Source organism: Podarcis vaucheri (genome assembly GCF_965113315.1).
Source record: "Podarcis vaucheri genome assembly, chromosome: 10".
NCBI lineage: Eukaryota > Metazoa > Chordata > Lepidosauria > Squamata > Lacertidae > Podarcis > Podarcis vaucheri.
Genome location: NC_138748.1, coordinates 29,788,607 through 29,811,095, shown reverse-complemented (window position 1 = coordinate 29,811,095; position 22,489 = coordinate 29,788,607). Strand labels below are relative to the sequence as shown.

General features: G+C 42.9%; 1 protein-coding gene across 3 annotated transcripts; it reads left to right on the top strand.

The window, feature by feature from the left end:
* Positions 1-3,566: 3,566 nt before the first annotated feature.
* BEST3 (bestrophin 3) lies at positions 3,567-20,984 on the top strand. Of its 3 annotated transcripts, XM_082241097.1 has the most exons (10): positions 3,569-4,002; positions 6,337-6,506; positions 8,519-8,613; positions 9,677-9,910; positions 10,793-10,947; positions 11,914-11,991; positions 12,977-13,129; positions 18,061-18,141; positions 18,934-19,085; positions 20,042-20,984. In XM_082241097.1, the coding sequence occupies exons 2-10, from the start codon at positions 6,355-6,357 to the stop codon at positions 20,973-20,975; spliced, it is 2,034 nt and encodes a 677-aa protein (XP_082097223.1). In that variant the 5' UTR covers positions 3,569-4,002; positions 6,337-6,354; the 3' UTR covers positions 20,976-20,984. The 3 variants fall into 3 exon arrangements, with proteins under 3 accessions (XP_082097224.1, XP_082097223.1, XP_082097225.1); XM_082241098.1 differs by lacking the exon at positions 18,061-18,141 and having other exon boundaries at positions 3,567-4,002; XM_082241099.1 differs by lacking the exons at positions 3,569-4,002; positions 6,337-6,506 and having other exon boundaries at positions 8,525-8,613; positions 9,765-9,910.
* Positions 20,985-22,489: the final 1,505 nt, after the last annotated feature.

Genomic DNA, 22,489 nt, shown 5'->3' with positions numbered 1-22,489 from the left:
GTTTTATTGTTGGCTTCTTGATTTAATGAATTTGGTATTGCTTTGTGTCATTGTTTTATATTGAGATACAATAAAGCCATCAATGAGTTGACATTTTGTCTATAAAAGTGGGGTATAAATTTTAATGTAAATCATAAGATTTTTTTAAAGTATATTGAAGACTATGCCTAGCAGAATGAGCAAATTCTTTGCATGCTTATTCAGAAGCAAGCCCGATTGAGTACGCATTTATTTCATCATTCAATTGATTTATTAGCCACCATATAACAGAAGGTCTGTGGGTGGCCTGCGAAGGAAAACAATAATTTAAAAAATCACATTAGGCAGAGAAATCAAGCAGGATAAAACATTGTTTTTATATGCAACAACTGCGGAAAGAATGTTACTAGCCCAAAGATGGAAGCAAGAAGATTTACCAACGAAAGAAGAGTGGCAGATGAAATTAATGGACTATGCAGAATTAGCAAAACTGACGGGAAGAATTTGGAACCAGCAGGATCAGGTTTTTCAGAAAGACTGGAATAAATTTATGTTATATTTGAAAGACAACTGTAAACAATTAGCATCGCTAGCAGGGTTATAGGAAGTTTTGTAAGGAGAAATTAATCACATTACTTATTGTAGTTAAGTAATTATATAAGGATAAGATTTAGCAGGAATAAGAAAATGCAATATATAGAGATTTGATTTGAAAACCATCAGTCGGGTAGGAGGGAAATCACAGGCTCTTGGAGCCAGATGTTCTACTTTTGTAAAAAGGTTGCTATGATGTCATGCAAGAAAGTATTCGTAAAAACCAATAATTTTTTTTAAAATTAAAAATCATAGTTCTGTGAAAGACAGTTTAAACTCTGCAAAAGTACAGCTTTAAAATCAGATAGCTTTATAGTCAAATAGATCACTTAGAACAAGCAAATAAAACACCACAGCATCATAACAATTAAAGTAGAGAGCAAAGAAGTAAAACCTATCAGAGAACTAAATCACAACAAAATAAAAATTTAAGCGGTGTTAGAAAATAAAGAGAAATTTACATGGCACTGAAAGGACATTAGTGCATTCAGAATTGCAGACTAGAGCTTCCTTTGAGGTAAGACTTCACTTAGAAATCAACCCAAGATAGAAAAACTCCCTTATTCTCAAGACTTGTTAAAACTCAAATATTGCTGTGGCTGTGTTTATTTATATTTTTATATTTATATCAGTATGAGAGCAGTATAATTCTTGGAAATTTACAGTTCAATCCTGTGTATATTTACTCAGAAATAATAAACTCTACTAAGGTATATGGTGCAGATTCTCTAAAAGTCAGTTTTAAGATTGTAGTTTGAATGTTCGCAGCATACCTGAAGTACTGCAGTGTCAACGAACTACTGGAATAAGTGGTTGATAACAATGTCTGGATAGGATCCTAAACACATATACATCTAAGTAAATCCTCTCCCCATTTGCTCACACATTTCTGGCAGGCTTTTGTTCTGTCTGGGAAGGGAAATGTCTGCTCTTGCAGCCAGTGTTTTCCTAGACACTGCCAAGAACTGAGCAAGCAGCTGGTGCCCCTGAGCAAAAAGGCCATGGCCCCAATCCAGCAGAGGATCGGGGTACCTACTGCTGCACTCACTGAATACCCATTAGCATCTAAAATGTTAGCAATGCTAGCAGTTGTAAAAGTGCTGATCTCTTGATGGCTGGCAAAGATGGAGCGTCTCGATTCCCTATTCTTCCTTCCTAACAGCTACTGTCAGTGCAGAGTGGAGATTTGCAAATTCATTCCAGGTACTAAACAAGGCAGGTTTGGAGAACTTGTTGCACACCAAATGCTGCTGGATTTCAACGCCCGTCAGCATAGACGGTGACCATGGATGATGGGAGTTGTAGTCCAATAAGAACTGGAGGACCATAGGTTCTCCACCCCTGAGTGCAAGGTACAATTGTCCCCTCTATAGCAGTCCTTTGTACACAGCCAGTCTACACACACAAGATCACTCACACAGACTGAAATGCCAGAGTACAGTCGTACCTTGGTTTTCGAACAGCCTTGTTCTCGAACGTTTTGGCTCACAAACACATGAGTGTTCTGGTTTGCGAACTACTTTTGGAAGCCGAATGTCTGACAGGGCTTCCGCGGCTTCTGATTGGCTGCAGGAGCTTCCTGCGCTTTGGTTTCCAAATGTTCTGGAAGTCAAACGAACTTCCGGAACACATTCTGTTCGACTTCCAAGGTATGACTGTACAAAGGTTCTTACTTGGGATAGAGGTGAAATTCAGTTTTGTTTGCATGATCAATGAGAAACTACCTGTTTCGCATTTCTTGAACCAACACTCAGACTGAAACCCAGCTAGCCTTTGAAATTCACACTTGATGTAGTTCTGCCACCCAACAATGTGTACATAAATGCATGAACATGGAGAAAGTGAATATGGAGAAAGAAATGCATGTATTAGTGAAACTACTATACAAATATGCATATATTAAAGGAAATTGCCTGTAACGTGTTTAGGTGCATACAACAATTTTCTCATCAGGGGACATACACACTGAAATGCTGGTGAATTTTAATTAAGTTTTGGGGGTTTTTAATTGGATAGTACTGCAAAAATGTGGAAAACTGAATCTAAGAGTAGGAAAATAAGAAACGGGGCAAATTGGCAGATTCATCCATCCCTAGCTCTTGCTGATGGAAAACCTGAATGAACTACTGAACTGATGTATCAGAATAAACTACGGTATCTCTGAATACTGGAAAAATAGTCAAGAACAATGTCACTAGCAAAGCCTAAAAAACCCGGTCAATAATGCAACGATTTCATCACATGTCAGACTTAAGTCCTGATTCATTCATCTCGCATATTTACCATGCTATATTATTTATGTTAACTGATTCTACTCTGCATTCCAGACATTGGTCCCTTCAAGCCCCAAATAAATTCCCTGAGCCACTACTTCTCACTAGTTCCATTTGTTTCCAAGGAATGAGCAAGCCTCCTGCCCCACCAGTCAGACCCCTAACCTTCCTCATCTTGTAGGCTTTGGAGGAGAGAGAAAATGCATCACAGAATTCCCAATTCTTCCACCAGGAAAACCTAGGCCACCAAAACAAAGCATATTCACATCATGAGTCAGGTTACAGAAAACACACACACAAATGACATGTTCAATGTGCATAATTTATTCTAATTGACTTTTTTTGGGGGGGGGTTGTTTTTGTTTTTGCTATTTTCTGTTAACAGGATTTAGGATTTTTTTAAAGCCCAGAATCCCAGACCTCACACATCTTCCTATTATACAGTCTTCAGATTAATCACATTATTTTTGTAATGTATTTTCTCCTGATCTCAGCAAGCACTGGAGACAGGCACAGACAGATTGCCTTCAGAAAAAATAAAGCAGGCCAAGCAATACCTATTTATTGATCCAATTCCCCTTCACCAAATTGCACAAGTTTTTGAACTTTGCAGAGCAGTTAAGGGTTGCAACCCAAAAAAAGGGGGGTCTCATTTGTTTTTGACACAGGTTGCACTGTAGCACTTTAAAAGAAGCAGGCTCCTGTTTTTTTGAAGTGGTTCTTTACTTCTTTTGCACTAGGCAGATGGCAGAAAGGGGGGGGGATCCAAGCTGAAAAAACATCATGGCAAATCATGCCCACGGTTGGTTCTGCATTCAGACCAAAGGGGGTCCTCCTTTGGATAACAAGTGGAGTGATAATTATAGATTAGAAAAGAGCCAGATCAGCAGCTGCTGCTGCTTGCGTTTGTTCCCTGTTGTAGCTGACAGCAGTAGAGAACTTGGCAAAAACAGGCTTCCAGAAGTGGAAAGACACGTTAACCCCTGTGCTTGTCAGTCCGCTATGGTGAGGACTCCAGGGAGCAATTAAAGCCCTGATAGGCTGTGTGCCTAAGGTGGAGAGGGAAACAAAGTGACCTGAACGCTCCCACGCTTGGGGAGCGCAGAAGGCCTCAGATCATCATCTCCGCGTTTGAGTGATCTCATCAGGAGAGCAGGTTAGTCGATTTTTATTTTGATATCCCTCCGTGCTTGAGTTAACCTAAGTTAACAATTGAACAAATATTTTTTTTGGGGGGGATTTTTAAACATGCAGCAAAGCCCCATTTACCTCGACCAGTCATGCTATAGCCTTTCTGTGCCTGCATGTGATTGACGTTCTTACGGTGTTTTATTTACACTTGCAATTCTAGAATACACAGTTACTGTACAACACACACAGCAGTTATTTATGGTTGCATTAAAAGTACTGACTGTAGAGGCATTCAGTGGTTGCTTTTCACGATGGGGAGATTATTGTCTGTCTGTGATTATTTAATACTTTTTTTAAAAGCTTGCGTGATCAATTTATATGAGCTCGTTTCTTGGGAGGGTGTCATGGAAGGGCCTCAAAGGGGAAATGGTGAATAGAGGTGGAATTAATACTCCTTTCCAATATGAGTTTTAAAAATCTATTATTATTTTATTATTATTATTTTGAAAAGTTTGAGTTATAAATTGTATAAATAATATGGTTTGGAGGCTAATGTACAATCCCATTATGCATTATGTGTGGCTAATAAAACCATGCAAGTCTGCATGCAAGTAAATCCCCTTGAATTTTGTGGGGCTTGCTCCCAGGTTAAGTGTTTAGGGGATTACAGCCTAAATTCCACCATTTTCCGTAAAGCCAGATTGAAGCTCATGTCTTTGTTAGGTGGTTTCTTAAACACAGCCAATGCATACTGCCAATAGCATTGCAACTACTGCCTTTTGCTACTTTAGATCCCAACTGGCTTAATCAGTGCTTTGAAAATGTTTCAGCTAGAGATTCCACTAATGCAGGCATGTTCAACAGGTAGATTGTGGATGTCTGCGGTAGACCACTGGTAGATGACCCCAAAGAAGCTGCACAACTGTGGCTTCCCTAAAAAAAGCTCAACAACTTTGACCTGAACCCCAAGAAACTGCCAGTTTTTAACTCTGTGAGTAGATGGCAGTCTCTTGAGAGTTGGTCACCCCTGCACTAATGGAACATTTGCCTTAGTTGGGAAACACGTCTCCTACTGCTGAGTCTACCCGGCAGATGGAAAGCTGCCTTCTGAGCAGCATGTTGAAACCCCGGTAAAAGTCCAGAGGGTCTATTGGTATTTCTATGCTCGTTGCAGCGTCATTGTTAATGACATGTTAGATTGGCGTTAGAACAGCTTGAGTTACGTAGAATATATTTTGTCTATTAGCAGGGTTGCCACACAATTGCAGGATCCGGTGTCTCTTACAGAATTCATAATTTACAGCATATTGTTATCCCTTGGAGCTACGTAGCTTGGGAAAATGTAGGCTATGTCTGTGGAAATCACAGCAGGCATCCGGATTGTATATGCTGTGAATACTCTGGTAACACTGTTCCTTGTGGTGGCTGCTGTGATGCTGTATGTCCAAGTTGATATTCTACGTAAAAAAAACTGGGCTTAAATCCTGGAAAGAGGGGCCTGGTGGATGAGTAGTTCCCAGATCCAGCAGACAGCTGGATTTCCTGTTCTGGGTGGGGTTGCACTTTCTCTGAAGGAGCAGGGACGCAGTCTGTGGGTACACCTTGAGCCACCTCTGTCACCAGAGGCCCAAGTGACCTCCATGACCAGGAGTGCTTTTTACCAGTTCCTGCTGGTATGCCAGCTGCAACTATTTATGGACCACAGAAGCCTGACCACAATGGCCCAGGCACTGGTAACCTCAAAGCTTCAATACTGTAACAGACTTTACGTGGGTCTGCCCCTGTATCCTTTCTAAAAGTTTCAACTAGGGCAAAATGTAGCTGCCAGACTGTTCACAGGAGTGGCTTACTGGCAACAAGTTACTCCGCTCAGTAACTGCTGAGAGAGATGCGCTGGTCGCTGATTTGCTACCCAACCAGGTTCAAGGTGCTTGTGTTAATTCACAAAACCCTAGTCAGCTTAGGCCCAGATTACTTTAAGAATCATCTGATCCCTTCAACGCTACCACATGTACTGAGATCTTCCGATGGGGCAAGTGTGGTAGTCCCCCACACTCCTGAGTTTCAATTGTCCTTCACTAGGGAGTGGAAGGAGGCATTAGTGTGGCGTGTGGAACACCTTACCAGTAGAGGTTTGGTGGGACCCACTCCTATATTCTTTCAGACCCCTTTTTTAACCACTGATGCTTTCTCGATCTTATAATAGCATTTTTATGGATGTTTTTTCTGATTGCATTATTATATGTAGTATACGGCCTTGGTGTATATTTTTTTATGAAAGTGTGGGTTATCAATACGCAAATAAATAAATAAAAATTATACGGGTTACCTGTTGTGTTTTGTCTTTCCATTTTCCCAGGAGCAACCAGCAGAGGCGATGACAGTCACATACTCTAGTAAAGTAGCAAATGCCACTTTCTTTGGGTTCCACAGATTGCTTCTCAAGTGGAAAGGAAGCATCTACAAACTGCTTTACAGAGAATTTTTGCTCTTTGCTTTTCTCTACACGGCAATAAGTCTATTATACAGGTACTGGGGGGGGGTTTTCCCCACCTCGTGAAAAACTTTGTATTGCAATCTTTCCTTGGATAATGATGGAGGGATCTGCAACAAAACGTTTCAGTATGTTGTTTTCTGTTCAGGATGCAGTTGTAGCCAATCCTGCCCTTTCTCAGGATACTCTGTTCCAGGGATGTGTAGCCCTCCAGATGTTGTTGGGAGTCCTATCAGCTCAAGCCAACATGGCCAACCATGCTGAAGGATGATGGGAGTTGTCATCAAGCAACATCTGGAGGGTGAAAGATTAGCCACACCTCCCAGTTTTATGGCTCCCATCCCCCTCACCAACACTCAAGTGATCTGTGGCCTGAACTATTCCCCCGCCGCAAATGCATGGGTTTGTTCTCCTCCACAAGGAATTTATTTACTTCTCCAAACCTGAATTTCCCCCCAGGTCTGCTTGTATCTTCTTGTAGAAGGATGGTGCTATCTAGGCCACATAAAGATTGGTACTCAAAGACTTGAAGAAACATGACTATGTGGGACACAATCCACTAGGATGTTCTCCTGCACAAGCTCTACTGAAGGAGCTATGCAATATCACTATTTATTTAATCTTCTTAAATGTATATCCTACTTTTCTCATGGAACCCGAGACAGCGTACAAGAGGTTTCCCAGGGTCTACCCATCCAGGCACTGACCAGACTCAGACCTGCTTGGCTTCAGCAAGAGCATGCATGGTCCAGGGTCTCTTGTACAGAGACTTTTCCATTTCATTGTCAGTCGGCATGCCTCCTGTTCCAAAAAGGAAGCTGACTGCCTTGCAGTTACCTTGGGAGTCACTCCTACGCCGACTGACAATGAAATGGAAAAGTCTCTGATATTCAACAGCAAAAGTGTTGTGAAAACAAAGCTACATGCCTTTATGAAGACAAATATTCAATTATAATAATATGTCAATAGGAGAGCTAAAGTTTCCCCTCCCCCACAGTTAGTAATATATTCTAGCAAAAACAGGCCCATTTATGTCTTGCGATGGTTTTTCCTCTCAAATTTCTGCAAGTAGAGCTTTGAGTGTGGGTTGCTTCCTGAGGTGTCCTTGGCCAGAGCTTTGGGTTTCTTCAGAGTTGGATCACATGACAGCTTCTCCAGGGACATTAGACTGGCCCCATCTCTGATGACAGTTAGACAGGCAGCAAAAATGTTTTATAATGCTGCATGCTTACAGTGGTTTTTTATTTATTGTGCTCTTGTTTGATCTGTAATTTTCTGTTTTAATTTTGTTGTTGAATTTTAATTTTGTTATCGTCTTCTTGTTCACTCCTACAGGGGGCCCTAGTTAGGACTGAAAGGTGGTGTAAAACTGTTTTTTTATAAATGAATAAAAAGGGGGGTGAAATCTAGCCAATTTTGTCTTGTTATAGATCTTTTGGGGAATGTCCTGAATATTAATGAGAGTCGTTTAGATGCAATCTGCATAGTTTGATCTGGGTGCTGATGTGGATTTAGAGTTTGCATCTTTCACAACCTCCAAGATTCACAACCTGCATAAGCTGTTATGGCCATTGTTTGATTGATTCCCCCTTTCCCACCATGGATTATATAATCAGGTCTCTATTTTTAAAGGGCTGTATTATTACCGTTATACGGAATTGTGTTGTTATAGAAATATTGTCATAATGCACTGAATATTTCTCATTTCCACCCACGTTGCTAAGCAGGGACAAGCCTATACATGTCTGCTGAGAAGCATGCCCCAATGAGTTATATGCCAGGAATAATAGTTGTATAATGCATTTCATTCTGCATATCTGAGATTTTTCCATTCACTTGTCAGTCTCGGAGCAGTGGCTTTTGTCATAATTGTGAAACACACAGACGAGCTTCCTTATCACCTCCTATGCAGTAAATGACTATTAATACTAGTATTCCTGCTTGCCCATATTATATTCTTAAGAGGGAATTAACCTGCTCTTTATACAAAACTAATTTGAAAAACTAGTATCTTTCTCCCCCCCCCCCTTTTCTTTTGTCCTTGCAGATTTTTTCTTACTGGTAGCCAGAAACGATACTTTGAAAAACTGGCCATTTATTGTGACAAATATGCAGAACAAATCCCAGTTACTTTTGTGCTTGGTGAGTATATACATATATATATCCCATAATCACCATGACTTCGTTTAGGACTTCACCACTAACCTTGAAGCAGGGATGAGCAGGAAGACGATTGGGATCTACTGGATAGATCTCTGGGTGAGTCATGGTAGATTGGCCCAGATTTCTTACTCCCAAATTGTTTAACAATATTAACTGCACATCATATGCACCAGGGTTGTACAGGCAGTAGGCAGCTCAGTTCACAAGCTGCTCTGATGCTGGTACGATCACAATGTCAGTACCAGTCTGAGGATGGGAGACATGCTAGCACCAGTTTCTCCCCATTTACCAGGGCTGGCAAAGTGCAGCATCCGCTTCAGGCAGAGCGGATATCATGAAAAGGCAGTGAGTTGTTACTTATTTAAATTATTAGGATTGTATTTTTACTGCTTGGGAGGAGAAGTTCTTGTGGAATTTTCTGCCTCTGTGCTCAAAATAATATGGCTGGTCTTAGGTGCTGTGCACCTTGAATTGTGGCGTGGGAGTAGGAATGCACTTGCTGCTCTGTCGCGATATTTTCCTGTTGAATACTCCCGTCAAGAAATCTGACTTCACAAAAGAGCTACAGCAGTGGTGGAAAACCTCCTTTGGCCCTCCACACATAGGAGCCAACTCCTAGGGGCCGAGGTGCTTTCAATCCCCCCAATAAAATATTTGAAGGGCCCACCCCCCCTAAAGTTGACGGACATTGCCATTCAAATGGTGTGTGCGCGCCACATCTTGTGATCAATTATGCATGGCAGGGCTTCTCTCCCCCCCCCCCATATTTTATTCAAGTTGGCACCCCTGCCTCCAGATGTTACTAGACTGCAACTCCCATCAGCCCTAACCATTGTGCTTCCTGACTAGGGTGGGTGGGAGTCCAGAAGCAACTGGAGAGCCACAGGTTCCCCACTACTGAGTTATAGGCCCCAGCGCTTTCCACGACGGAGTTGTTTTAAGCCTAGGTGTATATTTTAACTGTGCACATTTTTTGGAAGAGCCAGAGCTATGTGATGATTTGCAGCAACGAATGTGAATCGGGATCTTTCAAAATCTCCAGGCTTCTATGTTACTTTGGTGGTGAACCGTTGGTGGAACCAGTTTGTAAATCTGCCGTGGCCAGACAGACTTATGTTATTGATCTCCAGTACTATCCAGGGGAGAGACGAGCACGGCCGCTTGCTCAGAAGAACTCTAATACGTTACGTGAATTTAACGTCCGTCCTCATCTTCCGTTCAGTGAGCACAGCTGTCTATAAGCGATTTCCAACAATGGACCACGTGGTAGAAGGAGGTATTTGTCCATTTCTTTTCTTCTCCATCTCAGCCATGTCACATGTGGTCATAACTGAGCAGGGGCAGAATCTTTTGACGTATCAAAAGCATATATATAGACAAGGCACAGGGCCACATCATCAGAAAGAGAAGCATCACTTCCGTCCTTATCCTGGGAGTTGCTTTTCTAGTTAGTAAGTACTTAGGGTGATGCTTGAACCATGACAATCATGCTAAATGTAGCATTATAGGAAATGGGATTCCACAAGCAGGTGCAGTTTGACTTTAAGAGCTTAGATTCAAAATGGTAGAAACCCATCGTTAGAGTTTCTGTCAGAGGCCAGGCACCTCCTTCCTAAAGCCAAGGAAGCTTCTGCCCAACTTAGGGAGGAAGGCGTGATGCTCACACGCACAACAACCACCACCACCACCACCCCCAAAAAAAGAATTGTCCTCAGAAGCTGATATCTCTGACTCTAACTGTTCCCCTACAAAAAAATTCACCGCATGTCACTGCTATCCTCCACATTCTGCAGCAACGGCTGCCTCCAGACCAACCCCAAAGGTGGCTTGGGACCACCATATATATGCAGTACACAGCATGAGCTGTTGCTTCTCTTTCTTTCAGGTGAAACTGACAGTTTTTTGTTTTTTTTAAATACACCTTGGCTACAGTTTGGTTGGGCCACTGAACGTCATATAAAACTGCTCCAAGAGCCGATTCGTCACCCTTGTTTTAGACATAACGTTTGATTGTACGAAGGGGTTTATGGTCATCCTTTTAATAATACATGAGTACAAGCAGAAATGAGTAAGGTTGTTTGGGGTCACGTGCTTCAGAGGATGCGCTTTCTGAACATATATAGGAGATCCAAAGCCAACTCTATTTCTTTATAAACAGGTTTTATGACACCAGAGGAAAGGAAAATATTTGATGAACTTAAATCTCCCCACCTTAAATACTGGGTCCCCTTTGTCTGGTTCGGAAATTTGGCAGCGAAAGCGCGACAGGACGGAAGGATCAGAGACAGTGTAGACTTGCAGACCCTTTTGATCGTAAGTAAGCCAACACAGCTTAACGCCATAGGGGGTGAGATGTGCTCTTTCTTAAACATTCCTGTTTTACATATATAAACCATAGTCCTGTCTCTTTCCTTTCCATTATATCATAGTGACTGGGTTTCATCCTACACTACAGTACACTAGGGCCAGCCCTAGATCAGATGACACCCCAGGCAAGGCATCTTCACATCCTACACTTCCATTGGTTCGCATTTCGAATGCCTTATTTTCATTGCATTTGTAGCCTGTTGCAGGGCTGCTGTCAGGCTTGAGTGTGAGGCAGACAAAGTGCCCACTAGTGATTCCTCTCCTATGCTGGCAAGTCTCCTCTGGCTTACCTAACAGCAGTACTAGGCAATTGGGTCTGGGAGCCGCCATTTTAATTTCCCACAATGCCCTCGTAGTAGTGTCATTCTAGGACTTTGTAAGACATTAAAATTGCTGTTCCTGGCCCCAGGAAACATGAAAGGTGTGTTCCAAAAATACAGTGTTATATTGTCTCCTGTCATACACAAGTGACCTCCTCTTGCCTGTAGCAATGATATGATTTAAAGTTCAACTGAAAAATCCAGGATATACAGTAATTGCATAGTTTAGGCTGCAATCCTATCCACAGATACCTGGATGGAGCAAGCCTCATTGAATTCAAGGGGACTTACTTCTGAGTAGACATGTATAGATTGCACTGTCAATTTCATGAAATGTTACTATTTGGCTTTAAGGTTCCAGCCTTAGGATTCCAGCTCTAAGATCTGCCATCCCCCTAGGCAATCCACTGCCTAAACCAATCCTGCTCTGCTACGCTGTGACATCACATCAGTTAAACCAATTGCAGCCAGAGAGTCTGTTACATCACTATTACTACCAAGCTCCACCATGCTAATAATAATAAGAATGAAGTCACATTCTCTTCAGTGACCACATCAACTTTGTGTTTGTGTTTGTTTGTTTTCCACTTAGGAGATGAATCGTTATCGATCATGGTGTAGCCTGCTATTTGGTTATGACTGGGTTGGAATTCCCCTCGTGTACACACAGGTATCTAAGTGAAACCTTTTGCCAATATATAGAAACAATGTTGAATGGTGGGTAGAGATGGATCTTGGGATGCTGAAAAGTTTAAACTTAAATGTAGTGTATATTCAAAGCCTGAAAGGTTTGTGTTTCTCCCTCCACCTCCTCCTGCTTTCACAGATAGTTGATTCCATGAATGGGGATCCTGTGGCCTTATAGATGTTGCTGGACTCCAACTCCCAGAAGCCCCAGCCAGATTGGCCAATAGCCAAGGATGGTGGTAGTTGGAGTCCTCTGGAGGGCCTCAGGTTCCCCATCCCGGTTTATTCACTTCTTAGGGCTGAGGTGGAATTGGAGACTCAATAAAGACCAAACCTAACAGCCCAACTTGGAGCTGCTCTCCCTCTGCCATGTCACATTTGTATCATCTTGCATGAGAATGTATTGCACTGTAGGTGACCAACAGAACTTTGCACATTCACTGTGTAAGTCTAGAGATAGATAGATAGATAGATAGATAGATAGATAGATAGATAGATAGATATGGCACACTTCTTATACAGTAATTATATCCGTAATAGGGATGCAGGTGGTGCTGTGGTCTAAACCACTGAGCCTCTTGAGCTTGCTGATTTGAAAGTCGGCAGTTCGAATCCCTGCAACGGGGTGAGCTCCTGTTGCTTTGTTCCAGCTCCTGCCAACCTAGCAGTTCAAAAGCAGTGCAAGTAGATAAATAGGTACCACTGCAGTAGGAAGGTAAACAGCATTTCTATACGCTCTAACTTCCGTCATGGTGTTCCGTTGCGCCAGAAGCAGCTTAGTCATGCTGGCCACGTGACCCAGAAAGCTGTCTGTGGACAAATGCCGGCTCCCTCGGCCTGAAAGCAAGATGAGCACTGCACCCCATAGTCTCCTTTGCCCGGACTTAACCATCCAGGGGTCCTTTACCTTTTACCTTTGCCTTATTATATCCTTAGCAGTAGCTTAATGTGGCCTTAATTCATTTCAGGTTGTAACACTTGCTGTCTACACCTTCTTCTTCACGTGCCTGATAGGACGTCAGTTTTTGGACCCTGAACAAAACTATCCAGGTCATGATTTAGATCTTTACATTCCTATCTTCACATTGTTACAGTTTTTCTTCTATGCAGGATGGCTAAAGGTAAATCGCTACTATAGTTTTCCAGTGTGTTCAGAATTTTCTTGTGATTTTTTTGTTCAAATTCAGTGAGTAAGATTTCTTCCAGCCAAGTCAATGGAAGTAAAGGGCCCCTTTAAAAAGCTATCTATACTTTTATTGCTCCTCTTCTCCTCTTCCCTCCCCCTCCCCCATTCCCCTCTCCCATTCCCTTGCAAATCTGCTCTGGAAAATCTGCTCTGGAAAGTCTGTCCTGTCACTCAGATAGAAGCCCATTGTAGTCACACAAGGTCACCACTGGACACAACCCACTGTGAGCTTCATGAAGCTCAGCCAACAGCATCATACCTGACATCCATGTCTCATAGTCCAAGCCAGGCTAAGATAAAGTAACAATGATAATCAGACTGCTTTTTTCTATTTAAAAAATATTCTATAAAGCTTAAAAGCACACCGCTATGCTTCTCAGGCTTGCAATCTGAATAGACGCAATTACAAAGTAAAGGGGATAGAGAGGGACACTTAGCAATTATTCAGGATACAGCATCACATAGTGATTTAGGCAGTGCTTTTTTCTGGGGGGGACGCAGGGGTACACATACCCCGAAACATTTTGTGAATCTAAGTTGGGCCTCATTGAGGGGCAGTATTTCAATATGAGTAGGAAAATGAGAGTACCCCTAAACACTTTTTAAGGGGGGGAAGCACTGGATTTAGGTAATACCAAAAATATATAGCTATCCAATGTGCTATGTTTCTTACAACGATCTGAACACATTCGCACTGCTGAAGGTTTGGCATTTACGATGACACTGCGAGCAGCATTTCTGGATTAGAGGCTTCTTGCAAACTCCAAGTATTATGCACAGCATCCTGCCCACACCAATGTGTAGCTTGTAGCTCAACTTTGCAAACAGCCCCACTATCAGCAATGCAGGTTTTGGCCGTTTTATACATAGCCTACTATAAATTGCTGTAAGTGTTATTCTGTCTCTTGAAATCCCACTAAGAAGCCTATGTACGTGGTGTATAGAGGAATCTGCTAGCCTTGGATTTCACAGACCACTTCATCAACTGTAGTAATGAGGTGGGGGGGCTTTAAGGCTGCTTTTAAGGGCAGTAGCCCACTCAATGGTGCTTACAAGGTAAAAACAAAATAGTACATAGACAGAGAAAGAGGCAGAGACAGAGAGATATGAGTAGCTAGAGCTTCCTGCTTCTACCATAGTGGATATCACAGATGAAGAGGGAAGTTGCTCTCCAATCATTGTCCTACAATGTACAGTGGTAACTTTGTTCTCAAACTTAATCCATTCCGGAAGTCCGTTCCAAAACCAAAGCACGCTTTCCCATAGAAAGTAATGCAAAACGGATTAATCCGTTCCAGACTTTTAAAAACAACCCCTAAAACAGCAATTTAACATGAATTTTACTATCTAACGAGACCATTGATTCATAAAATGAAAGCAATAATCAATGTACTGGACTAAAAAATAAATAAAACAGTATTGTAGATGATAAAAATAAAATAAAAAGTACCGGTATCTCCTACTTGCACTGATGATAGCCATTGTTTGGATTTTATCCATTTCCGCAGTCATACAATCAATCAATTAGTAGCTGAACTGGGTTCCACACAGTCACAAAAACAATTTAACCAAAAAATCCTCAAAAACAAAAACGCAAAATAAACAGCAAAAACAAAAGCCCCAAATACAGTGGTACCTTGGTTCTCAAACGTAATCCATTCCAGATTTCCGTTCAATTTCCAAAATATTCAGAAGCCAAGGCATGGCTTCTGATTGGTGCAGGAGCCCTGGAAGCAATAGCCAACAGCCAAATTGGACGTTCAGCTTCCAAAGAATGTTCAAAAACTGGAACACTTGCTTCTGGGTTTTCGGTGTTTGGGAACTAAGGCATTTGGGAACCAAGGTACTGCTGTATATGCATCTCCCCACTCTTACCAGAGCTCCATATTGCCATGTACACCTCATTGCAATAGACCATCCTTGGAAATACAAAAGCATACATGGCTGTGGAAGAGCTCATGTCTCCCCGAAAGGGTACAGCCACTGTATCAGATGAAACCTTGCCACTGCACAGGGGTGGGGAATGTGCGCAACTCCCTGATGTTGGTCTCCAACTCCCATCAGCTCCAGCCAGCATGGCCAATAATGAAAGGCAATGGGAGTCATTTAGAGGGCCTCATGCTCAGCCTCCCTGCCAGAGTAGACTCCTGGCCAGGAGCAATAGGAGCAATCAAGGCTGAACATACACAGGGCCTCCGTGATCTGTAGGGCTGTGACGGCCCTTTCAGAAGCCATTGCACACAGAGACACTGGTGCAAACAAATAGTTCATGTGCATGCCTGTCTCCCAGGAGTCCGGTGAGAGTTGTTAGCTAGTATGGGCCTGCCCACAGAGTTGTGAAGACGTACCTGGGGATGAGTAACATACTTGCTTTTTCCTCAGTGCCTCGATAATATCAATAATTGCAAATAAACTGATTGCCGCAACAAAACAGTAACCCTCTGCTACTATCCTCCTCCAGAGAAAATTGATCCTCTAATGCTGCCTATTTAGGAACATCAAACCATATGTTTTAATTTGATTTTACCATATGAAGTAATAATAATTTTATTATTTATACCCCGCCCATCTAGTATGTTATGTTTACATTGTAATTCTCACACATCTTAAATCCTAGATATGGGGCAGGTTATACATTTTAATCAGACATAGAATCATAGAATTGTAGAGTTGGAAGGGGCTACAAGAGTCACCTAGTCCAATCCCCTGCAATGCAGGAATCTTTTCCCCCAGTGTGGGGGAAGTAATAAAAAATCACAGCCCAGTCCAATTTCATCATAAGAACTTCCTAATGTCACAATGCAACTAAAAAGTAGCAGCACTTCCAACCTCCCAAAGTCCCGAAGCAGCTACATCACAAGTCCTTCTTGCAAGTACGGTCATACCTTGGAAGTCAAACGGAATCCATTCGACTTCCATAACGTTCAATAACCAAGGTGCAGCTTCTGATTGGTTGCAGGAGCTTCCTGCAGCCAATCGAAAGCTGTGACGGATGTTTGGCTTCAGAACACTCACTTCCAGTTTTCGATTGTTCAGGAGCCAAAACGTTCAGCAACTAAGCTGTTTCAGATCCAAGGTATGACAGTGCTCACTGGGTCAAACTCTCCCCTCACTCTCTGACAATATCTACAAAGCAGACCATGTCATAGTGAAATCGCAAGTAGGAATGCACCCTCTGCTGCATTTTTAATCAAAAGGTTTGTTGCGGTTATGCTGCTGGCCCTGGGAATGATGTTAAAACACAAGTTACTGCCTGATACGACAATGTGAAGAACGCAAAAGAATATTATGTTGATTTGTTAACCAAAGAGAAGTGCAAAAATAAATAACAATGTACACCAAAAAGCATTACAGCCTGGAAGGAGAAGTTACAGCACAGCTCCAAAGGTATTATGCAAAGGTTCCCTCTACAAATAACAACGATACATAAAAATAAAAGCATTCTCCTCCTGTGAGTTCTATCCTCACTGAAAATAAAGGTTCTATGAAGTCTTAGATGAAAGGGACATTTGCATCTACTGATGGCACCAAATACAAGTTAGTTTGCAAAACAGGTTATTTGAAATCATTGTCTGGCTGCCAGTCATTGCTGTTATGTATAGGACAACAGTCCCCCTCACATGAGGCCCTTTTAATCCTACTTTGTGTTGTCCTGGATTAGTCACTAATCTGTTCAGTTCTCATATCCAGGAATCCTAAAATAGCACTTAATTGTCCTGGTTTGCATTTCTTTTCAGACTGTGATATCATGTGCCGCATTGCCCGTGGCAGATGAGCCAACGCAATGTTTCCGCTTGTAGTCACTCTCCTTTATAGCTTCCACATTCATTTAAGGATGCCCTGCAACGTGATTTCTTGTTCACAGATATCTGCCTAGCTAGGTAGTCTAGCAAGTCTCATTGTCCTACTTCTGTAGCATCTAGATACATAATTGTTCGTAAAATTGTAATTAATCTTGAATCCACTGGGTTCGTGCTGGGAACCACTGCACCTTTGAGCCAATACTTCTGCCATCACAGGATGGTAAGATAGGCCCAGTATAGACCTTTTCGTCATGTTAGCCCAGGAAGTGACATAATGAAGTAACACTTTCCTTCCTGAACCACACATCTTCTGCTTTCGCCGTCATGAGCAACTGGGCTTTCAGGGTGATATTGGTCATGCAGCTACTATTATGCCATAAGATCCACTGTCCTGTATGAGCTTTAAGTACTGATGAAGCCCAGGATGGCAAAACAAGGCCAATATTCTGGAAATCCTTGTGTAGACTCTGTGTAAGGATTTTGTGGAACTGTAACAACCTTTCATGTGGATTTTTTGGACTTTACGAACAGACAGATGGAATAGACACCATTACACAGATGGACCTTATGCATGAACTGACTAAAGTATGATCTGATCCACTGGGTCTTCTACTTTGTTCGTTTGTTGAACTTTATAAGTTACTTCTGCTGCAATTTATAATTTGATACTATGAACAGTATACCTTATTTATCTAAGAACACAGCCGGTTACGTCTCGCATGCTTATTGGGTCTGTTAAGCCCCAGCACGACTGACGAGGGATTTGGATTCTTCTACCCATTCCTCTTTGTAACCTGCAGAATCTGTCAGATTTATCAAAGAAAACCCAGCCTCTTTGTATACTTTACCTCCCCTACTCCAACAGATTTCTCAGTCCAGTAGATCAGGTGCCACGTGCTGCAAAATCCACTTGGGAAAATGTGGAGATTGCATAATCACCTATCAAAAGCATTGGCCTTACCCTCTAGGGGACTGTGCATTAATACAAATCTGTAGCATAAATATCTTTTGATATTCCAGCTTTTGGTGATGTTCTTATATATACGTGCAATTCTAATAACAGGTTGCTGAGCAGCTCATCAACCCATTTGGTGAAGACGACGATGATTTTGAAACAAATTGGTGCATCGATAGGAATCTGCAGGTGTGACTTTTCTTGCTGCCACTGACAATTATTTTCTTCAGCTCTGCAGCAATGTAATTTTTTAAAAAATTTCTGCCATGGATAATATTGCGTGATGCCCTCCTCCCACATTTCACAGATTAGACTACAGACATATTTCGAACACTTATTCGCAAGCTCCACTTCAACACATTGCTGAAGGCTCTTCACTGCCTGCCATGTTCATTTATTTTGCTGTGACTGATTTCGGAGCTAAGAGGCTGATTGTTCTCTTGGCAAAAGTACAGGGGAAACACATCATTACCCTACAATATGCTGTCATCAAGAGTTCCAAATATTTTTTTGCTGCAGTATCTGAAATGTCAGGCTGCATGGCTCTTTAGTGTTCATATGCATGCATTTTTCCTACAGCAGGTACTCTAGACCCTAGCAAGCACTCTGGCCAATGGTGGCGTTTTCTCCTCTGAGGTTGTCTCACTTTCCTCTGGTTTTGGCCATTGGCTAGTCTGGACAGATTGTAGCTTAAAGCTACCAGAAGGGAGCTCTTTTATGCATGTTCAAAGCCTTGTGGGAGCAGATCCGCCCTACTCCAAACAGCAACCACTTCACATATTGCTTCTGAAATGCCCACGTTTCAATATAATTTTGTCATATGGTGCAAGGAACTGCTGCTTGGGAAAAAATTAATGACAAGGTCATGTTGGGTGTTCTGGATATAAATAGTGCATTTCTCTCTATTCTCTAGATTGTGGTCAAAGTTTATTGCGCCTAAAACTGTGTTGCAAGCTTTCTAATTCACGGCCATTGTTCCAGGTTTCACTTCTGGCTGTTGATGAAATGCACATGAATTTACCCAGAATGAAAAAAGATATTTACTGGGATGATTCCTCCGCCCTCCCGCCCTACACATTAGCAGCTGCAGACTCCTGCATTCCATCTTTCCTTGGATCCACAATCGAAATGCGGTACGCAAGTCTGCGGTCTCCTACCATAGTTAAGACAGGGTCAAAATGGTTCCTCATGGCCCCAGTTTGTTTCATTGTTAACAGCCCAGTCCTAAAAGAATTCAGGCTTAGACATACCTAATTCTTGATAGAAGATACCAGACTGTTAAGAACATAGCTCTTTTGTCTGATCCAGTAGAGCTCTTGCTATCTCGTGCAGTCTCTTGTTTCCAGTCACCAGGCAAGCACATGAGGGCAGCAGCACTCTCTCATTGTTGCTTCCAGCAAGTGGTATTCTGGAGAACGTTGCCTCCTATCCAGTGTAGGCAACCTTTAGCACCACAACTAGTAGGCAAATTCATGTTAGAGGAAGCTATCGGTGACTACTAGTCAGAATAAACGACAAGATATTGTAGTTTATTACAAGATGAAAACACATGTAAATAACTAAAACAAATCAGCGGAACAATAACACACCCTTCCCACAGACACATATTAAAAGCCTGCAGAATATTAATCTGCCCGAGGCCTGGTTGAAGAAGAACGTTTTTGTCTGATGCCTAAAGATGTATAATGAAGGCACCAGGCGAACCTGCCTGGGGGAGAGCATTCCACAGATGGGGAGCCACTACAGAGAAGGGCTGTTCTCATGTTGCCACCCTCAGGACTTCACATGGAGGAGGCACACCAAGATGGGCCTCAGATGATGAGCATAGAGTCTGGGGTGGTTTATATGGAGAGAGGCAGTCCTTGAGGTTGGGCTGTGTTTTTTTATGTTTCCCTCATAGAGTTCCCCTCCCAAAGGTTTTGTTGTACTTCTGTAAATCCAGGGGGGGGGGGGTTGCAGAAGTTGCCTCCCTTTACTTCATGGATGATGCCTCCATGTGTGGATGGGGCCCCATAAGGATCCACATGCTAAGAATTGAGTTCATTGTTAGCAATAGGGATAATAACTGCTTTCGTGTTTCAACTTGCAGCCTGACTGATAGCCAGTTCCTCCATGGAGAAAACTGGCCCCGGAATAACGATAAACCCAGAAGGCAGCATTCGATGCTGAGAAAAGTGAAACGGTTCCTGAGTGTCCGTGAAGGCTCTCCTGCCCCAACAAGACGGTCCTACCAAAGGCAGTCAAGTGAGAACTCTGTTTTCTTCCCCTCTCACGAAATGCATCACATTGGCAAGTTGCTAGAAATGCACTCCAGGGGGAGACATTTCTCCTCAAACAGCATGAAAAGCCATGAGAGGGGGCACGGGAGCATGGATCTTGGAGTCATTAGAGAAAGCAGCAGGAATGAAGGTCTGGAGACAGGCTACCAGTCCGGTGCGGAAGAAAGCCTAGCTAAAATGGACTCGGCAGTCGTTGAAAAGATGGTTGTTGAAAATGAAGGCAGATTGAATTCACAAATAAACAGGGACATTAACATCCTGACAGAAGAAGATTTTGACAACCAAAGTGAGTCAGAGACTGATTCCGAAGGACCTGTGATGACCCACTGTGCCCCGCTGCACAGCTCTCCCACAGATTTGCTCATATCTCCTTCAAAAATTGCACCACCTCATATGGAATCCAGGCAACAGGATTCATCCACTGGTGCAAAACAGGAAAAGGAACCTCTCACCCATCAAAGCACCACATCCAGCACCCTGCCAAATGATCAAATGTGGCAATACCCAGATGTTTTTACTCACCATGCGGCACATAGGACAAAACCTGAATCTCTTTCAACAGAGTCTGGGACAATGCATGGAGAAGGCAGCTTAAGTACTGAGAGCACTCCCACTTCTTCTCCTCCTGCTGCTGCTACTAATACATTTGACATAAGCCACTTACCGGAACAAGTGGATGCTAGAGAAACTGATATCCTTTATATCGTTGAGTGTAGCAATGAGAAAAATAAAGGACACCTCTGACAAATTGGAGAGCGCCAAGATCTTGTGCTGCTGACTCCTGCCACGCAGGGCATCTATTTTTTAACAGCTCACCTCAGGACAGGCAACAGCTTGCAGACAACATTATTCTTCGCAAAAGCCTCAATATTGATAATACAATTTGAAAATATTTAATCCTATCTTGGTTTAATTATTCTGGGTAATTTAGCACAAACTGAACAGGTAAATATGAGATACAGGTGGGGGTGTATGTGTGGGTGTACACAATAAGATGACCATACAGGCAAGCACGCCATTTATGCACGTTCAATATGTGTGCGACTGTGTATACAACCATTGCACCAAACCCGGAAGTGACCCGGAAACGTCATAAAGACGTCATTGAAATGTCACTAAAAGGGCAGAATGGGGGTGGGGTGGAGTGTTTGCAGGCTTTTTTCAATAGGTTTCAGTTATACACAATTTCACCGATGCGTGTATTGCCTTGGAACGTAACCCTCGCATAAAGAGGGGGCTGCCTGTATCTCAACTGGTGTTGGAGCTTCTTTAAGAGCCACAGATAAGAAGGCAGCGGCAACATTCAGCAGGCCTATTTCTGCCCATTACTGAGACATTGTAACTTGAGAAGGGTGAAGATTCCACCTCTGAGCCCTGTCCATTCTGGCAACTGGTTGACATTTTACTGGTGCATTTCATTCCGTATCATTTCTAGCCTGTTTTGCTACTTAATAGGTAGAAAAGAAATAAGCTCCTAGAACATCCCATCAGTCACTATGTCACAGTCTGGTTCACGGGCAATCGAAGTCCCGGCAGGGGACGTCAGGACTGGGGGCAGGATGGTGGGGTGGGAGCAGGAATGGGGGTCCACAAGCCAGGAGTCAAGAAGTCAAGGGTCTGAGGATCAAGAAGCAGGGAGTCAAGAAGCCGAGGTTCAAGTATCAGGAAGCAAGAAGCCAAACCCAGCAAGGCAGGAAGCTATGGCAAAGAGCTGAAGCGAAATGCTGACCTTATATCCCTTCCCAGTTCTTGCCACCAGGTGCTGTGAGTTACCAATCGGCCTCACCTGTGGGGCCGCGCCTTGCCTCTTCAGAACAAATTTAGGAAGGCCCCAGTCCTGCAAAGTCCTATTGGTCACAGGGCCTGGCTCCTGCACACACACCTGACACACTAGCCTTATCCTCCGTGGATAAGAGCTACTCCGTGGACATAGAGCTACTAGCCATGGTGGCCTCACTCTCCTTCCACAGTTAAGAGCCAGTACTGCTTCTGAACACCAGCTGCTGGAAACTGCAGGAGCAGGTGGAGCTCTTGTACTTGGGTCCTGCTAGCGGGTTTCCCATTGGGGTATCTGCTTGGCCACTGTAGAACAGGACGCTGGGCTGGGTGACCCATCATCCTGATCTAGCAGGCTCTTGTTAAGATTGCATGGAGAGGGCATGGCATTGCTTCCCATTGGCCCTGCCCCACCACCGAGACCACTGCCAGCTCCACCTCCATGCCATGTTGGAGAAATGTCTGCAATGGGAAAGCGAAGC

Bases quoted from the DNA above. Each gene is read 5' to 3' on its own strand.
- BEST3 (XM_082241097.1), top strand. From the start codon at position 6,355: ATGACAGTCACATACTCTAGTAAAGTAGCAAATGCCACTTTCTTTGGG. The intron at 10,948-11,913 runs GTAAGTAAGCCA...TTTTCCACTTAG, and splicing joins ACTTGCAGACCCTTTTGATC to GAGATGAATCGTTATCGATC. The intron at 11,992-12,976 runs GTATCTAAGTGA...AATTCATTTCAG, and splicing joins TTCCCCTCGTGTACACACAG to GTTGTAACACTTGCTGTCTA.